Source organism: Mastigoproctus giganteus, chromosome 8 (genome assembly GCF_048544385.1).
Source record: "Mastigoproctus giganteus isolate SK-2022 chromosome 8, ASM4854438v1, whole genome shotgun sequence".
In the NCBI taxonomy this organism is placed as follows: Eukaryota; Metazoa; Arthropoda; class Arachnida; order Uropygi; family Thelyphonidae; genus Mastigoproctus; species Mastigoproctus giganteus.
The window spans coordinates 168,065,921-168,080,346 of record NC_143582.1 but is presented as its reverse complement, the minus strand read 5'-3'; the positions used below and the strand labels follow the sequence as shown (position 1 = coordinate 168,080,346).

The 14,426-nt window shown below is 36.3% G+C and overlaps 1 protein-coding gene across 4 annotated transcripts in view; it reads right to left on the bottom strand.

Annotated features, from left to right (window-relative positions):
• Positions 1–14,426, bottom strand: part of LOC150081995 (serine/threonine-protein kinase DCLK1-like) — a 345,782-nt gene that overhangs the window by 43,300 nt on the left and 288,056 nt on the right. For all 4 annotated transcript variants that reach the window (XR_016547298.1, XM_090379891.1, XM_090379889.1 and 1 more), the window contains one exon: positions 11,107–11,203. Coding sequence is in view for 3 of the 4 variants with exons in the window: in XM_090379891.1 (XP_090236017.1) it covers positions 11,107–11,203 (97 nt within the window). In the remaining variant the exon portion in view is untranslated. The remainder of the gene's footprint in view (positions 1–11,106; positions 11,204–14,426) is intronic.

The following is a 14,426-nucleotide window of genomic DNA, read 5'->3' as shown; positions in this document are numbered from 1 at the left end:
TCCTAGACCTCATCATCACACATGAATCAGATGACATAACAGGGCTGACAGTAGAGGAACCAGTAGCAGGAAGTGATCACGGAGTTCTACGGTGGATGATGACGAGAGAGGTAGCAGAAGTAAAAGGCAAAGGAATGGGTTTTAATTTCAGAAAAGGAAATTACGATGCCTTAAGGTACTACATGGCCTCTATTAACTGGGTAGATATCGCGCAGAGAATGAATACAATTGAACTGTGGTACGCTTTTAAAACATTAATCACAGATGCCTTGAATGCGTATATACCATTAAAAAAAATACTCCACGAGAAGGGTTCCAAGTTGGATGAATAGTGAAGTTGCCACATTACTTGAGCAGAAAAAGGTGGCATGGAAACATTACAGAGCAATAAAAAGTACTGAAGCCTATAACAGCTACAAGGTGATGTGTAATAGAGCCACAGAAAAGGTTCGACAGGCAAAGGCAGTTTATGAGAAATCACTAGCAAACAGAGCAAAGAGGGGGGATAAAGAATTCTTCACATATATAAATGCCAAGAAGAGCAGGACAAACCAGATCGGACCTTTACGTAAGGGAAAGGGGATAGTAATAAATACACCAGCTGCCGTTGCAGATGAACTCAACAGTTATTTTGCATCGATATTTACAAATGAAAAGCCTTATGTGGCAATGGGAAATTGTGGGAGCGAAGTTAAAAAATATGTAATTAATGATATTGAAATTTCACAAGATTATTTAATGAAAAAACTTTCAAGCCTACAGACTAGTAAGGCTCCTGGAGTTGATGGAATATACCCTATAATCTTGAGAGAGGCGGCAAGCGAGTGCATTGAACCACTGAGGCTGGTTATGCGAGCATCACTAGACTCTGGGGAGATTCCCTTGGATTGGAAAAGTGCAAATGTATCTCCCATACATAAGGGTGGCTCTAAAAGTGAAGTGGGAAATTATCGACCTGTCAGTCTGACTTCAGTAGTAGGGAAAATCATGGAGGCATTAATCAAGGGTGGAATTCAGGATCATTTGGATCGAATTGAAATTCTCAAGGATACTCAGCATGGTTTTGTAAAGGGAAAATCATGTTTAACAAATCTGGTTCGCTATTTCGAAAGGGTCACTCACGAGCTGAATTTAGGGAATAATTTCGACATTGTTTATTTAGATTTCAGCAAAGCTTTGTTATTTGTTTGTTATTTGGTTTTTAGGAGCATTAGCAACTAAGGCCATATTGCTCTGGGATATGCGGTGGTCATTCCCTGACCTTTCCGCATCTTCCGTATTTGGTGGTGACGGGCTCGAACCCCGGTCTAATCAAGAAGCGTGTGCTACGCACTGCTGCTCCTTCCCACCTGGCTACGGAGGCGCCATTCAGCAAAGCTTTTGACTCAGTCCCACATGAGCGGTTGCTTTATAAGCTGGAACAGGTTGGAATCACTGGGAAAATCCTTAGATGGATAGAAGGATGGCTTCAGGGCAGGAGGCAGAGGGTTGTAATAAATGGCTATTCCTCAGATTGGGTTGATGTAAGAAGTGGGGTTCCCCAAGGATCAGTATTAGGACCACTGTTGTTTTTAATTTTCATAAACGACATTGATGAAGGGATAGAGGGCGTGATGTCTAAATTTGCAGATGATGTTAAAATTGGTAGAGTAGTTAATGATCACTGTCAAGCTGAGCTTCTTCAGAGAGACCTAGATAGACTTCAAGAATGGTCAGAAAAATGGCAGCTGTGCTTTAATCCAACAAAGTGTTTAAGGTATTACACCTGGGAAACAGTAATCCCAAAATAACTTATTCACTTGGTGGAGTTCAACTAAACCCAGTACTGGAGGAAAGGGACTTGGGTGTTACGATACGGTCAGACATGAAATTCTCTGAGCATTGTAAACAGGTTGCAAGGAAGGCCCATGGTGTCCTATCGATGATCTATCGAACTTTTGCAAGTAGAGATAGGGACGTGATAATCCCATTATATAAGGCCTATGTTAGACCACACTTGGAATACTGTGTTCAAGTATGGAGACCGCACCTAAAGAAAGACATCGAGCTTCTTGAAAGGGTGCAAAGAAGGGTAACTCGCCTGGTGAGATCGGCAAAAGGGCATCCTTATGAAGAAAGACTTCGAATATGTGGGTTGCAGAGTTTGGAAACTAGACACCTTAGAGGAGATTTGATTGAGGTGTTTAAGGCTCTGAGAGGCATCAGTAAAATGAATGAGGACAAAATTTTCAAGATTATAAATGATGCTAGAACTAGGGGACATAAATTCAAGTTACGGGGGGAAATATTTAGATTGGACTGCAGGAAGTTTTATTTTAGCCAGCGAGTTATAAATTACTGGAATAAGTTGCCTTCATGGGTGGTAGAGGCCGACAGTTTGGGGAAATTCAAAGGTCATCTGGATAGTACTTTCGGGTAAGGGAAGCGCATAGGATGATAGGATTAATTTCCTTTTTATTTAATTTTTAATTTCATTTTATTATTTTTATTTATTTATTAATTATTATTATTTATTTATTTAATTTTTGTTTTTATCATTGTTTTGTTCGGATTTTTTTTTTTTTTTTTTTTGGCTGGTGCAGCATAAGCCATAGGCTTTCTTGCACCATACGGCCGTTACTAATACTAATACTAAAATGCGAGACACAACATTTGGTTTCAACATGACGGGGTGCCTGCCCATTATGGAAGGTGTGATCCTGACCATTTGAACAGGCGTTTTGGCCGTCGGTGGATTGGCTGGGGTGGATCTGTTGCCCAGCCCCCATGCTCACCTGATTTATTGAGCCTTGATTTCTTTCTGTGGGGATCCTCAAATCTATCGTGTATGAATCGCCTGTGGAGATGGAAATGGATCTCGTGGCGAGACTCGTCTGCGCTGCTGCTACTGTCAAAGAAACTCCAGGTGTGTTCGACCGTGTCCGCCAGCCAATCCATGCTGCGTCGGTGTCACGCATGCATCGCGTCTCATGGTGGAACCTTCGAGCATCTGTTGTAACATCATGAAATGCATCCATCTCGTACTCCATTGTTAATATTATGTCAAATAAAATGTTTGCCACTAATTACTGTCTTATGTCATTTCTGCTTCTTGTGCCTCTGCTACTACTTTCCCGTGACGTTCCCAGTTATGGGTTCCTATGCGATTTGCATTCCTTTAGATGTTACCCACCTCCCCTAAACGTTTGTACCAATATTTTTGAGACGCCCTATATAAGGCAATGGTCAGGCTACACCTTGAGTACTGTATACAGGTCTGGAGGCCTCATTTTAAGAAGGATGAGGAGCTGTTGGAACGAGTACAGAGAAGGGCAACAAGATTAGTGAATTGAATAGAGTTGCTCTTAAGAAGAAAGGCTTAAATTTTGCAAATTACAGTGTCCAGAGACTAGGCACCTGCAAGGTGATCTGACTGAGGTGTATAAAGCCTTGAATGGTTTGTGCATGCTCAATGCTGATGGTATTCTTCCTCTTGCTCAGAATAAATTGAAATTGAAGAACAGATAAATTGAAATTGAAGAAAGACAGATGTAGGATAGATGTGTAGAAGTTTGCCTGTAGCCAGCAAACTTCTACACATCTATTTATCTACACTTTTTTTTTTTTTTGGCTGATGCTGCATAATCTTGATTTCTTGCATCATATGCCTCTACTAATGCTAATATACACACCTCTTGTCTTCAATGTGTCTGTCTGCTTGACCGTGTAACAGAGGGACTACCACGATTTATAAAATTTTATATTTGGGCTTTTTAAAAATATTTGTCAAGCCATTCCTAATTTCATTAAAATTATCCAATAAGTATTTCTTTTCACCGTACAAATTACACGGAAAACTAAACTCATGGAAGAAGACTTGCGAAAGTGATACATATATATGTAGACAGAAAATAGACAAAAAAAGTATACTAGTGGAGAATAATAAATATCATAGATATATAATTAAACTGAATGGGTAATAAAAATTCAATGCAAAAGCTTCACACTGCAGGAAAATTTACAGAAATAAAAGTTAAGCATAGTTTCATTATATCTCACATTACGAATGTCTTTACAATGAGTTGCCTATTCAGTTATACTTCAGGTAAGTAATGCTTCCCAATAGTTGTTACTTATTCTTGGTGGAATAAGTAAAAACCACCACCCAAATGGCTATTTCAGAGGTACATGGCACTTGGTACAGGAAAATTTACAGACAAAAGTTAGGACAAATACATCATGTTTATACGCAGTAAATTAATCAAAGTTATTGTAGTGAAATTGTTTCATTATATCCCATATTATAAATATGAGGTAAAGTAATGTTTCCCCAATAGAGAAGAGAAGACTTATTCTCAGTGGATACCACCATGACTCAGATGGATGTTTCAGGGCTATCTGGCCCTTCATGTGGGTGGGCAGGTATCCCAATAGTATAACAGCTGACAATCCAGTTGTGAATGCGTTTGCCTTAACTTATATGTCTGTAAATTCTCCCAAAGTCCAAGGCTTTTTCCTTGAATTTTTATTAAGTATTGAACTACTAAACACCATTTAGCATCTCCCATATTGTAGACTTAATTTCACAACCAGGTTGTTCAGCTGTTATATCATCAGGGTTACCTACACACCCACAAAGGGCCGAATAGCTCTGAAACTGCCATCTGGATGGTGGCATCCACTGAGAATAAGTAACAATAATGCTGAGAATTGAACCTACCCACTCACTGACAAAGGACCAAACTGCCCTGAAATGGCAGTCTGAGTGGGTATCCACTGAGAATAAGTAACAAGAGCCATTTCCGTTGAGCAAGCATTACTTATTTGAAGTATAACCGAATAGGCAAATTAATTGTAAAGGCATTCAGAATGAGACATAATGAAATGAAACCATTATAATAACTTTGGTCCGCACATAGACATGATGCATTTGTACTAACTTATGTCTGTAAATCTTTCCGCAGCCTGAGACTTTTTGCCCTGAATTTTTAGTAGATATTAAACTACTAAACAACATTTGGAATCACTCATATTGTGGATTTAATTTCAAAATGTCAGTTGTTATACCATCAAGGTTCCTCCCCCCCCCACCGGTTCGTGAAGGGCCAAACAGTCCTGAAACACCTGTCTGGGTAGCAGTATCCACTCAGATCAAGTAACAAGATTCCTTTATATTGAGGAAGCATTACTTATTCAAAGTATAACCAAACAGGCAACTTGTGAAGGCTGGTTTGGTTTGGTTTTTATTGGCGCATTAGCACCTAAGGCTATAACGCCAAACTCAGGTGATATGCAAAAAAAAATTTTAATTTTCACTGACCTCATTACTTAGGTCACCATGTCAGTATATAAAATAACAAAAGGTATAAAATGTAGAAAAAATAAATCAATAAAGAAATAACAATAACATGTAAATATTAAATATAAGTAAAAACCTTTATTGATTTAAAATAACTAAAAATAGCAGACACATTGTCATTGTCAGATAAAATCTGACTAAGTGTATACGGCTCAGCCAGATGATTAAAAGCGGTAAAACGGATATTGCTAAAATCTGGACAATCAATTAAAATGTGTCTAAAAGTTAAAATTGTGCCACAGGACTCACACATAGGAGGGTCATCAGACCTCAGCAAAAACGAACGTGTCAAATGACTATGTCCTATGCGGGTCCGAGCAAGAACAACTTTCTCCTTACGATTCCTGCGCAGACTAGACTGCCACGGTTCAATTACAGGCTTTATACGATATAGTTTATTCCCAGTCTGTCTATTCCACAAATCCTGCCATTGGGAGTGTATCTTCTGCTGTATTGTTTGCCTGTAGTCTGTATAGGGGACTGACAGGCAGCGATTATTATTAGGGATTGCTGATTTGGCTGCGGTGTCGGCCAAATCATTTCCCCTAATCCCAATGTGGCTGGGAATCCAGCAGAAGCGGATATCATATTCACGTTCTCGGAGGAAATGAATCTTCTGCTGAATGCTAGACAGAACCGGATGAGGATTATACCTCACGGATATTAAAGCCTGTAACACACCGAGAGAGTCAGAATATAAAATGAACCATTGGTATTGGCATTCACTAATGTGATCCAAGGCTAACTCTATAGCGTGCAGCTCTGCAGTAAATATGCTGCATTCAGAAGGAATCTGCTCCGATGTAGTAGTGTCTGTAAAGACAGCAGCAGATCCCACATATGATTCCGACTTCGAACCGTCTGTGTAAACTGGCGCGAAGTCAGAATGTTCAGCTCGGTGTGCTGAATAAAGCTGCAGGTAGACCGACGATGGTGTGTCCGACTTTCCCCAATTTCTAAGGGACAAGTCACATGCTGGGACATGAGCTTGCCAGGGTGGAAGGGGTTGCTTCGGTGTTTGGGCAACCTTGTCTACCTTGATATTAAGTTCGCTTGTGAAGGCATTCAATATATGAGATATAATGAAATGATGCCACTATAATAACTTTGATTAATTTTTTGTGTATAGACACAATGCATTTATTAAACTGAATGGCTAAGTTTAGATAACATAAGCCTATAGAGTTTTATTGATTGTTCTATAAAGTTATAATCTTAGTAATTAATTGATTAGGTGTTAACTATATTTACTTTTCATTTCTATCACGCATAAAGAAAAATAATTCATTTCATTGAAAAAATGCACACACCTGAATTGTACTATGTACGATAACTAACTGTTATTTTCATACATAACGTACACTGCTTATTGTGATCAATGATAATGCTATCACTTTCATGAAGTCCCTGTTTGTTATCACATTTATAAGTTTATTGTAATCAGCACACTTCAGTTTATGTTAATGCTTTTTTATCTTATTGTGGATCACACATGTGCAGTGGAAATGATTGTGTAATATCCAGATTTGTTCTTGAACTCCAATATGTTGATATTTAGTTACTGCTGTTTCATATATCTTGTATGGTTGTCAGTAACACTATTCCATGAAAGAAAATAAAGCCACTCCCCGATGTAAAGGTTGCATTTCTCGGAACTCTACGTAAAGTCGGAATTTCCCTAAATGCTTATGCAACACTCGCAAATTTGATTGAATTTGAAAAAGAAATGTTCAATGAACATGTAAATAGAATTATTTATTCAATTTTTTATCTCATAAAATTACAAAAATTTCAAAATTATAAAATTACAAAAGAGGAGACAGGCATAACATCAGCAAGTTTTACCTTTTGAGCATCATTGCCAGAATTAACTCTCCAGCTGATAAGCACGCTGCTGTGGAAGTTGAGGGCTTGGGAGATTTAGGAGTTTTTTTCCCAACATATCACAAAATTTCTCTCCAGCTGCAGAATCAGCACTGGTGACTTCACCGCACACTTTAATGTTTTGAAAACTAGCACAAGGCTAAAACCTATTAAATCACCTGTTGCTTGCCATGAACTTGGCTTGGGGTTCACCGTACTTATCTTTGATATCTTCATAAATACTTCTTGCTTTTGCTTGAATGGCCATTGGACTCAGGGGCACTTGCTTCTGAATCTGATTTTCCATCCATATTATTAATAGCTTTTCGATCTTCGATATAGCACCTGAAAGCTGTTTTGTGATCACTGTTGATCTCAAATGAGTTGATCTTTTAACATGTTCTTTTATACTTGCACTGTCCCTTAAAATGGTATTCACTGTTGAAGTAGTGTGACCTAATTCCATGCAACAGATGACAAGCTTTGCCCTACTTCGTACTTCTTAATTAATCATCTTCATTTCTAAATCAATTCTGTTTCATTTCCTAGTGCTACCAGCACTTGCACTTTCTGTTGGTCCCTTTTTCTTTCACCATCGCAATAAGTAAATAGCAATGAAGAGAAGATTCTGAAAATTTATTTATGTTTTTTATGAGTTCCCTTCACTGAAGATTTCAGTGAAGGGAACTCATTTCACCATAACACCGTAACGTAAAAACCCACAGAATTCCAGTTATCGGTATTATTGCAAATGAAGTAAGATAAGAGTTTACTACCTGTTTATAATAGATTGCACTAACAGAAAAACCCAATAAACTGGAAGTACAAATTGTTTTTAATGTTTATGGTAGTGACCTTCAGAAATGTGTTTTAGAAAAATATCACAAAGGCATTCAAAAATTGATTCTTATAATGGAACATATGGTAACGATGAAAGTGTAGTGCAATTTACATTATAAAAATGACCTCTTAGAGAGATAAATAGCCTACAAAATATGTTTCCATGATTTTTTTAAGGTGGCAAAAACTTACGTAAAGTCGAAAATCCATAAGTCAAGTATTACATAAGCTGGGGAGTGGTTGTATTGTATCTGTACTTCTACCAACCTGACTATTTTACAGTAAAGCATTAACCCTTTTAAATTCTTGATTTTATTATTTTCTTTGCTTTTTAATGGATTTGTAAGAATTTTCAAAACCATTGACAATTTGCCAATTTTGTTTTTGTTGATGACTTTCTCGAAGAAATAATCAAATTAAAGTATTTTATATTGCTTGATTTTAATGTTTTCTTTCTGTCCAATTCCACCTTTTTATGTACATATTTCTGCTCTGCACTAATAAACAGTGCTGAACATCTGCATTATTTTTAATCACTTAATGCTGTGTCCCAAAGAGATCACAATAAACAGCATCCACTATATTTATTTTAATGAAGTTCAGCCAGTTGCCTCAAGTAATTTTATTATTGAAAACACTCATTTTAGATTAAGATACAGCCATATGATTGTTTACCAGTACTGCCCACTTAACTTACTTAGGATTTTATTGTCTGTGAATTTGTCATGGAATATTTGTTAATGGTGGAGAAACTAAAAATTTTTCAGCCTTCCCACAAGATTTCCAAACAGTCCCACACGATCTTTAATCAAAAATATGGCAGCTCAGTTGTAAATCTGTACAGTTATCAAGCATGAAAATGATGGAATCTCTCATTTAGGCATTGTAATATTAAGTAAAAAAGAAAAACCCATCAAGCCCAGGAATACCATTATGGATTATAACAACAGTTTGCCAATATTCAGTGAGGAAATTAAAAAAAAATAATAATAATAATTGACTATGGGAAGAGAATAAGATGAACAAAAATTAATCAAACCCCATTGAGGTACTGTCCTCTTCCCCTCCAGAAAATGATTTTGTAATTAAAGTTGGCAACAGTTGGATGTCTACAAAACAGATTACGGACTTGTTTTGTTTTTTTTTGTTTTTTGAAAATGTTCTGCATTCTGCTGGAAGTAGATATCTTTCTAGGTGCAAAGAAACAGATAACAATGACAGAAGAGGAAAATGAAGATATGTGGTTATTATTGAAATATTAAATATAGTGCAAATAAAGACAATTAATGGGTCAATGAATGCTAAATTTAGACCACCATCCACTTGATAATGCCAAGGCCAAAACAATGAAATATCGCAGAACAGACACAATAAACATACCACTAAAGAAAATAGCCTAAGACGAACCACAAGGAACAAATAAAAACCAACCATTATATCTATTTTCATCAGAGGGCCACTGGACAACATGGCTGTGAATATTACTGCATTTCGAATGCAATGCAAATTACCGCAACAGGCGGTAACAGACATTAACCAAAAAGTCCGCCTGACTGAGCCATAAATTAACATTAAAATTAACAGAGGCCCTATTGCAGCAACAGAAATAACAGGAGAGATTAAGCACTCACCACAAAAATGAAGTTGATGATCAGAAATATAAACTAATAATAGAGGGCAGTATGAGCGGCACAAAGCAAAGCAACTAACACGCACTACATGCATGAAGGAAAACACAGAAAATAGAATATCACAAACATAAGAGTCTGCATAGAGCAATATCCAAAATTATGTTGTGCAACCTATAATAGGTAATAATAATAATTAGGCATAAAAAAATTAGAAATAATAGTTATTTTGTATGCATTGGATCCCAGCGTGGCTAATCTGGAGAACCAGAACCATCACTGAGAGGTCCTCTCACCATGTATAGGCTGGGGGAAAGAAAAAAAAAAAAAAAAAATTTATGGTACAGTTACCATGTACCATATTAATGTTCTATTAACCTAAATTGGATTACAAAACATTCCTGATAATTTCTGGAGTAAGAAACTGGAACCATCAGCAAAGCAGCATATTCACTCTTTCCTTATCAGTGAAAAACATCCCTAAGTCAGAGACACTACGGTGCCCATTCAAGAGGCATTTGTAACAAGATATATAAAACATCCCCCCCATATAATATATGGGGGGAGGTTTTTTCTTAAAATAACATAGCCTTGAAATATCAATAAGAGTAGCCCTTTTGCCTACCCCCCCTCAAAAAAACCAATACAGGTTACTCTTATCTCCAAATTAATGTAAATTATGGATACATTTCACATCCCTTAGCCACCAAATTATATTGTAGTGAGGATTATTGCTGTATAAGAGGTAGGAAACGATATGCTGAAATACCTATCTCATTGTAGCTGTACCTCATTTACATGCATAAGAAATCAAAAACCACAACAATCAAGTATTATACCTTATAAATATTACAAAGGGCTTAATTACATTATGAAGTATGAAATATTTGAAATGACAAAGTGAATTAAAAAGTAACTGCATAATAAACCAAAGATTGTTCTTATTTCATTGGTTACTTGCTATAACTGCAGATTCCACAGGATGAGATGGCCTAATTTAAGTTTACCATTCACAATATCAATGATAGCAGAGATAAATCATATCTACCAATACAGATATGCCAAAAAAGGTTCTACTAAGATACATTTATCTTAGTAGAACCTTTACATACAACACAAATATTGCATACAAAGGTTCTGGGAGAAAAATCTGAAATGATCAACGGTATATCACAATACACATTTATACCCAGAATAACTGAATAACAATCCCAAGATGTAAGTTCATTGATGACCACATAACTGAATAGTGGATACATTCGGAGTTAGGTAAAAAAAAAAAAACAATCCCTAATAGAAGTGCTCCAAAATAATGAAACAAGAAATTACTTAATATAAGTTATAGATTTTTTAAGTGCAAGTAAGGAACTAGAAAAGGGAAATCTATATTCTGAAATATGAGTGAAAATCTTGTGGAGTAATATCCATGGTTCTCACCTTGGCTGCATCTGTTATATCATCCCAGTATGGAGAGGTAAACTCATATTTTCCTGCGAGAATATGATCAAACAACTCTTCTTGGTCGTTATTGTGACTGAAAATTAAAAATAAATACAATGAGGTGAGGCCATGGTTGGCATTCAGTCTAATCTAACAAGCCCTTACATAATCATCTTAATTATTTACTATAGTGATGTAATTAAAAATAAATGCATATACATCAATACCCTGAATAGCACAGATAATTGGTACTAAAACCATTCCGTGTTATGTGAAACTTTGCTGATTGAGGTATAATTATAGGGGGTTTTAATTGAATGTGTAACAGAGAAAATCTATAAACAAATTAAAATAAATCTATAAACAATTTGCATTTGATAGCCAATAAAAAGGATTTGAAATAAAAAATATTGCAAAAATTTTATTAATGAAAATGTAACATCATGAGAGATGAGAAAAAAAAAAGATTTTATTATTTATTTAGGTATTTCAATAATGTAGTCTAGTGAAGTAGTCTTCTTTTTTCTCGTGTACAAGTCTTTGTAGCATCAAATCCCATCTTGTAAATTTCCTGTATCTTGATGCTACATTCAACATTCAGATCTCCATTCATAATCGCCTCACAGGCCATGTCAGCCCCCTGAAAAACTATCTCCAATTCTTCTGTTATAAAAAATTCTTTTGGTGCCACTTCATAATTGTTTGTTATTTGGTTTTTTTTTTTTTTTTTTAAGGAGCATTAGCAACTAAGGCCATAATGCTCCGAGATATGCGGTGGTCATTCCCTGACCCTTCCACATTCTCCGTATTTGGTGGTGACGGGCTCGAACTCCGGTCTAATCAAGAAGCGTATGCTAGGCACTGCTGCTCCTTCCCACCTGGCTACAGAGGTGCCCTACTTCAGAATTGTTTTCCTCTTCTTCATATTCAATTTGCTCGTCAATTTCAAGGAGAGTTGCATCATCTAAATCAGAAGTTCCCAATTGGTGGTTGGCAATAAAAATTCTGTAATGGTGTCTGCTCAGATTTACATAGGTATATTATTGTAAACTACAAAATATAACTAATAATAAAAAATAAAGTAAATTAAAATTAAGTAAAGAGTAAAATTTTCCAAAGAAAGAAACCACATCTCCTATAATATTTAGATTACTATCTTACAGTATATCATGTTAAATGGATGTTTTCCATACTAATTTTTTTTTTCATTCTCAAGGATCATTGTTAAGTATAGGTACTTTTTTTTTTTTAAGAACCTATAGTACTTAGTATCATAAATGGGTTGAAAAGTTGAAAGAAAATCCTTGTTGACATTAAACCTGAACTTCTGTAGATTGTAATTTTTTAGGAAATACATATGAAGGAAGGTGGTTCCAGAAAACACAAGTTGAAAGAATAAATGAGGAAGAAGAAAAGTTGGTTCTGTGAGTTTGAATTTGGACAGCAAAATGATGTGGACTAGTTGTGGCACGTGTTTGGACTGCTTTGAAAGAGAGAACAGGAATTATAGAAGCCAATTCAGAAGAACAGTGCACGTGCAAATATCTATAGAAAAGGCATGCAACAGAAAGTCTATGAGACAGAGTGGAGAGACTGTTAGAGAGGAGTCATTAATTAACCTAACTGCCCTCTTCTGAATGGAATCTAGAAGCCTGAGAGAGGTTTTGGGGGCACCGCCCAGATGTGGGAACAATGTTCCATGGTAGGGTGGATTTGTGATTTCTACAGAGTCAACAACAGTTGGAAGAAAAGTAACGCCGAGAGCGAAAGAAAATCCAGCAATAGTGAACAAGTCAGAAGACAGAGCTGTCTACCGTCACCTGCAGTGAGTGGTTAGAGAGAAAACTGGATAACCTGTTACAAAGAACAGCTGGAAAATCATAGGATGGAAGCTTATTTAGAAGACCTTTATGCCAAACGCAACCAAAAGCCTTTGAAATGTCAAGAGAAATGGCTTGAGTTTCACCAAACTTTTCCATTGAATTTGTCTATATATGGGTAACATAAGCCAGAATATCACCAGTGGAATGACACTGACATTATCCATACTGGCAATCGTTGATCAGATGAAAGATTTCCAGATAGTTTTAAGTTGGCGGTTAATTGTTAAAATTGATTTCTCCATTACTTTGGAAAGAGTAGAAGTAATCGTAATGGGCAAATTTCCTACCAGAAGAAAAACCACCTTTAAAATAAGAAAGCGAAAAAAAATGACACAAAACAGGAGTAAGCTCAAGAGCACAGGTTTAGAGAAGAAGTGGAGAATACCATCAGGACCTGGAGTTTTCTTAACATCAGATTCATCAAAATCCTTCTGACATCCTTTTGACGGAAGGCCACAGGAGGCATTGAATGGAGTGTGCTGCGAATGGTTTGAGGTAATTTACCAAGATCATCAATACACGAGTTGGAAGAAAAATAGGATGCTAGGAGTCAGCTTTATCTTTGGCTGATGTGGCAACAAAACCATCTGGTTTTGTCAGAGGTGGGAACACAGATGGGCAAAAATTGCAGCCAATAGCTTTGGCAAGAGACTAGAATGCTCAGCTACCATTTGGACTAAAAGCTAGTTTTCTACTTTTAGCCTGTTCCAAATCTTGTTTGGATTTATTAATAACTGCTTTACAAAGTTATGGATAAATAATACTTAATAATAATTTTTATTATTATGCAACGTCGCTTATAAAAACGTAATACTGGAAATATTTTATAATAAAAATTCAGAAATATTATACGATTTCAGAGAATATAGGCTTAGCAGTTCGCATTAAAAATATTATGTTGAAATGGGCTCATGATAAAAAATATTACATTGAAAGGGGTTTGCGAGTCAAAAAAGGTTGGGAACCACTGATCTAAATCATCTGCATGCAAGTCTATGTAGTCACGTAGATTGGCAGTGTTCAAAGTTTAGACTCCCAGGTGTTTTCCGATCCTAACAATGTCTTCAGCAATTGTCTGAACTTGATTCAAAAACCAGTAAAATCATTTGCCAAATGGGGTGGGGCAAAACATGCTACATATTGTTGGCAGTGGTTTCTAGCCAAGATGCAGATATTTTCTATCACATTCCTGATGTTATAATTTTTCCAAAATGGTTGCAAAGATGATCCCACTCCTGTTGAAGCTTTAATCGCTTGAGAAAAAGTTCACCACAGATAATACACCTTGACTGTGGCAATTACACCTATATCCACGGGTTGTAAGAGAGAAGGTGCAAGGAAGAATATTTTTACATTTTCATTGAAATTAGAAATTTCAGGTGGATGGTCTGGTGCATTGTCTAAAAGCAACAATTTTGAACTCCATCCCTTCAT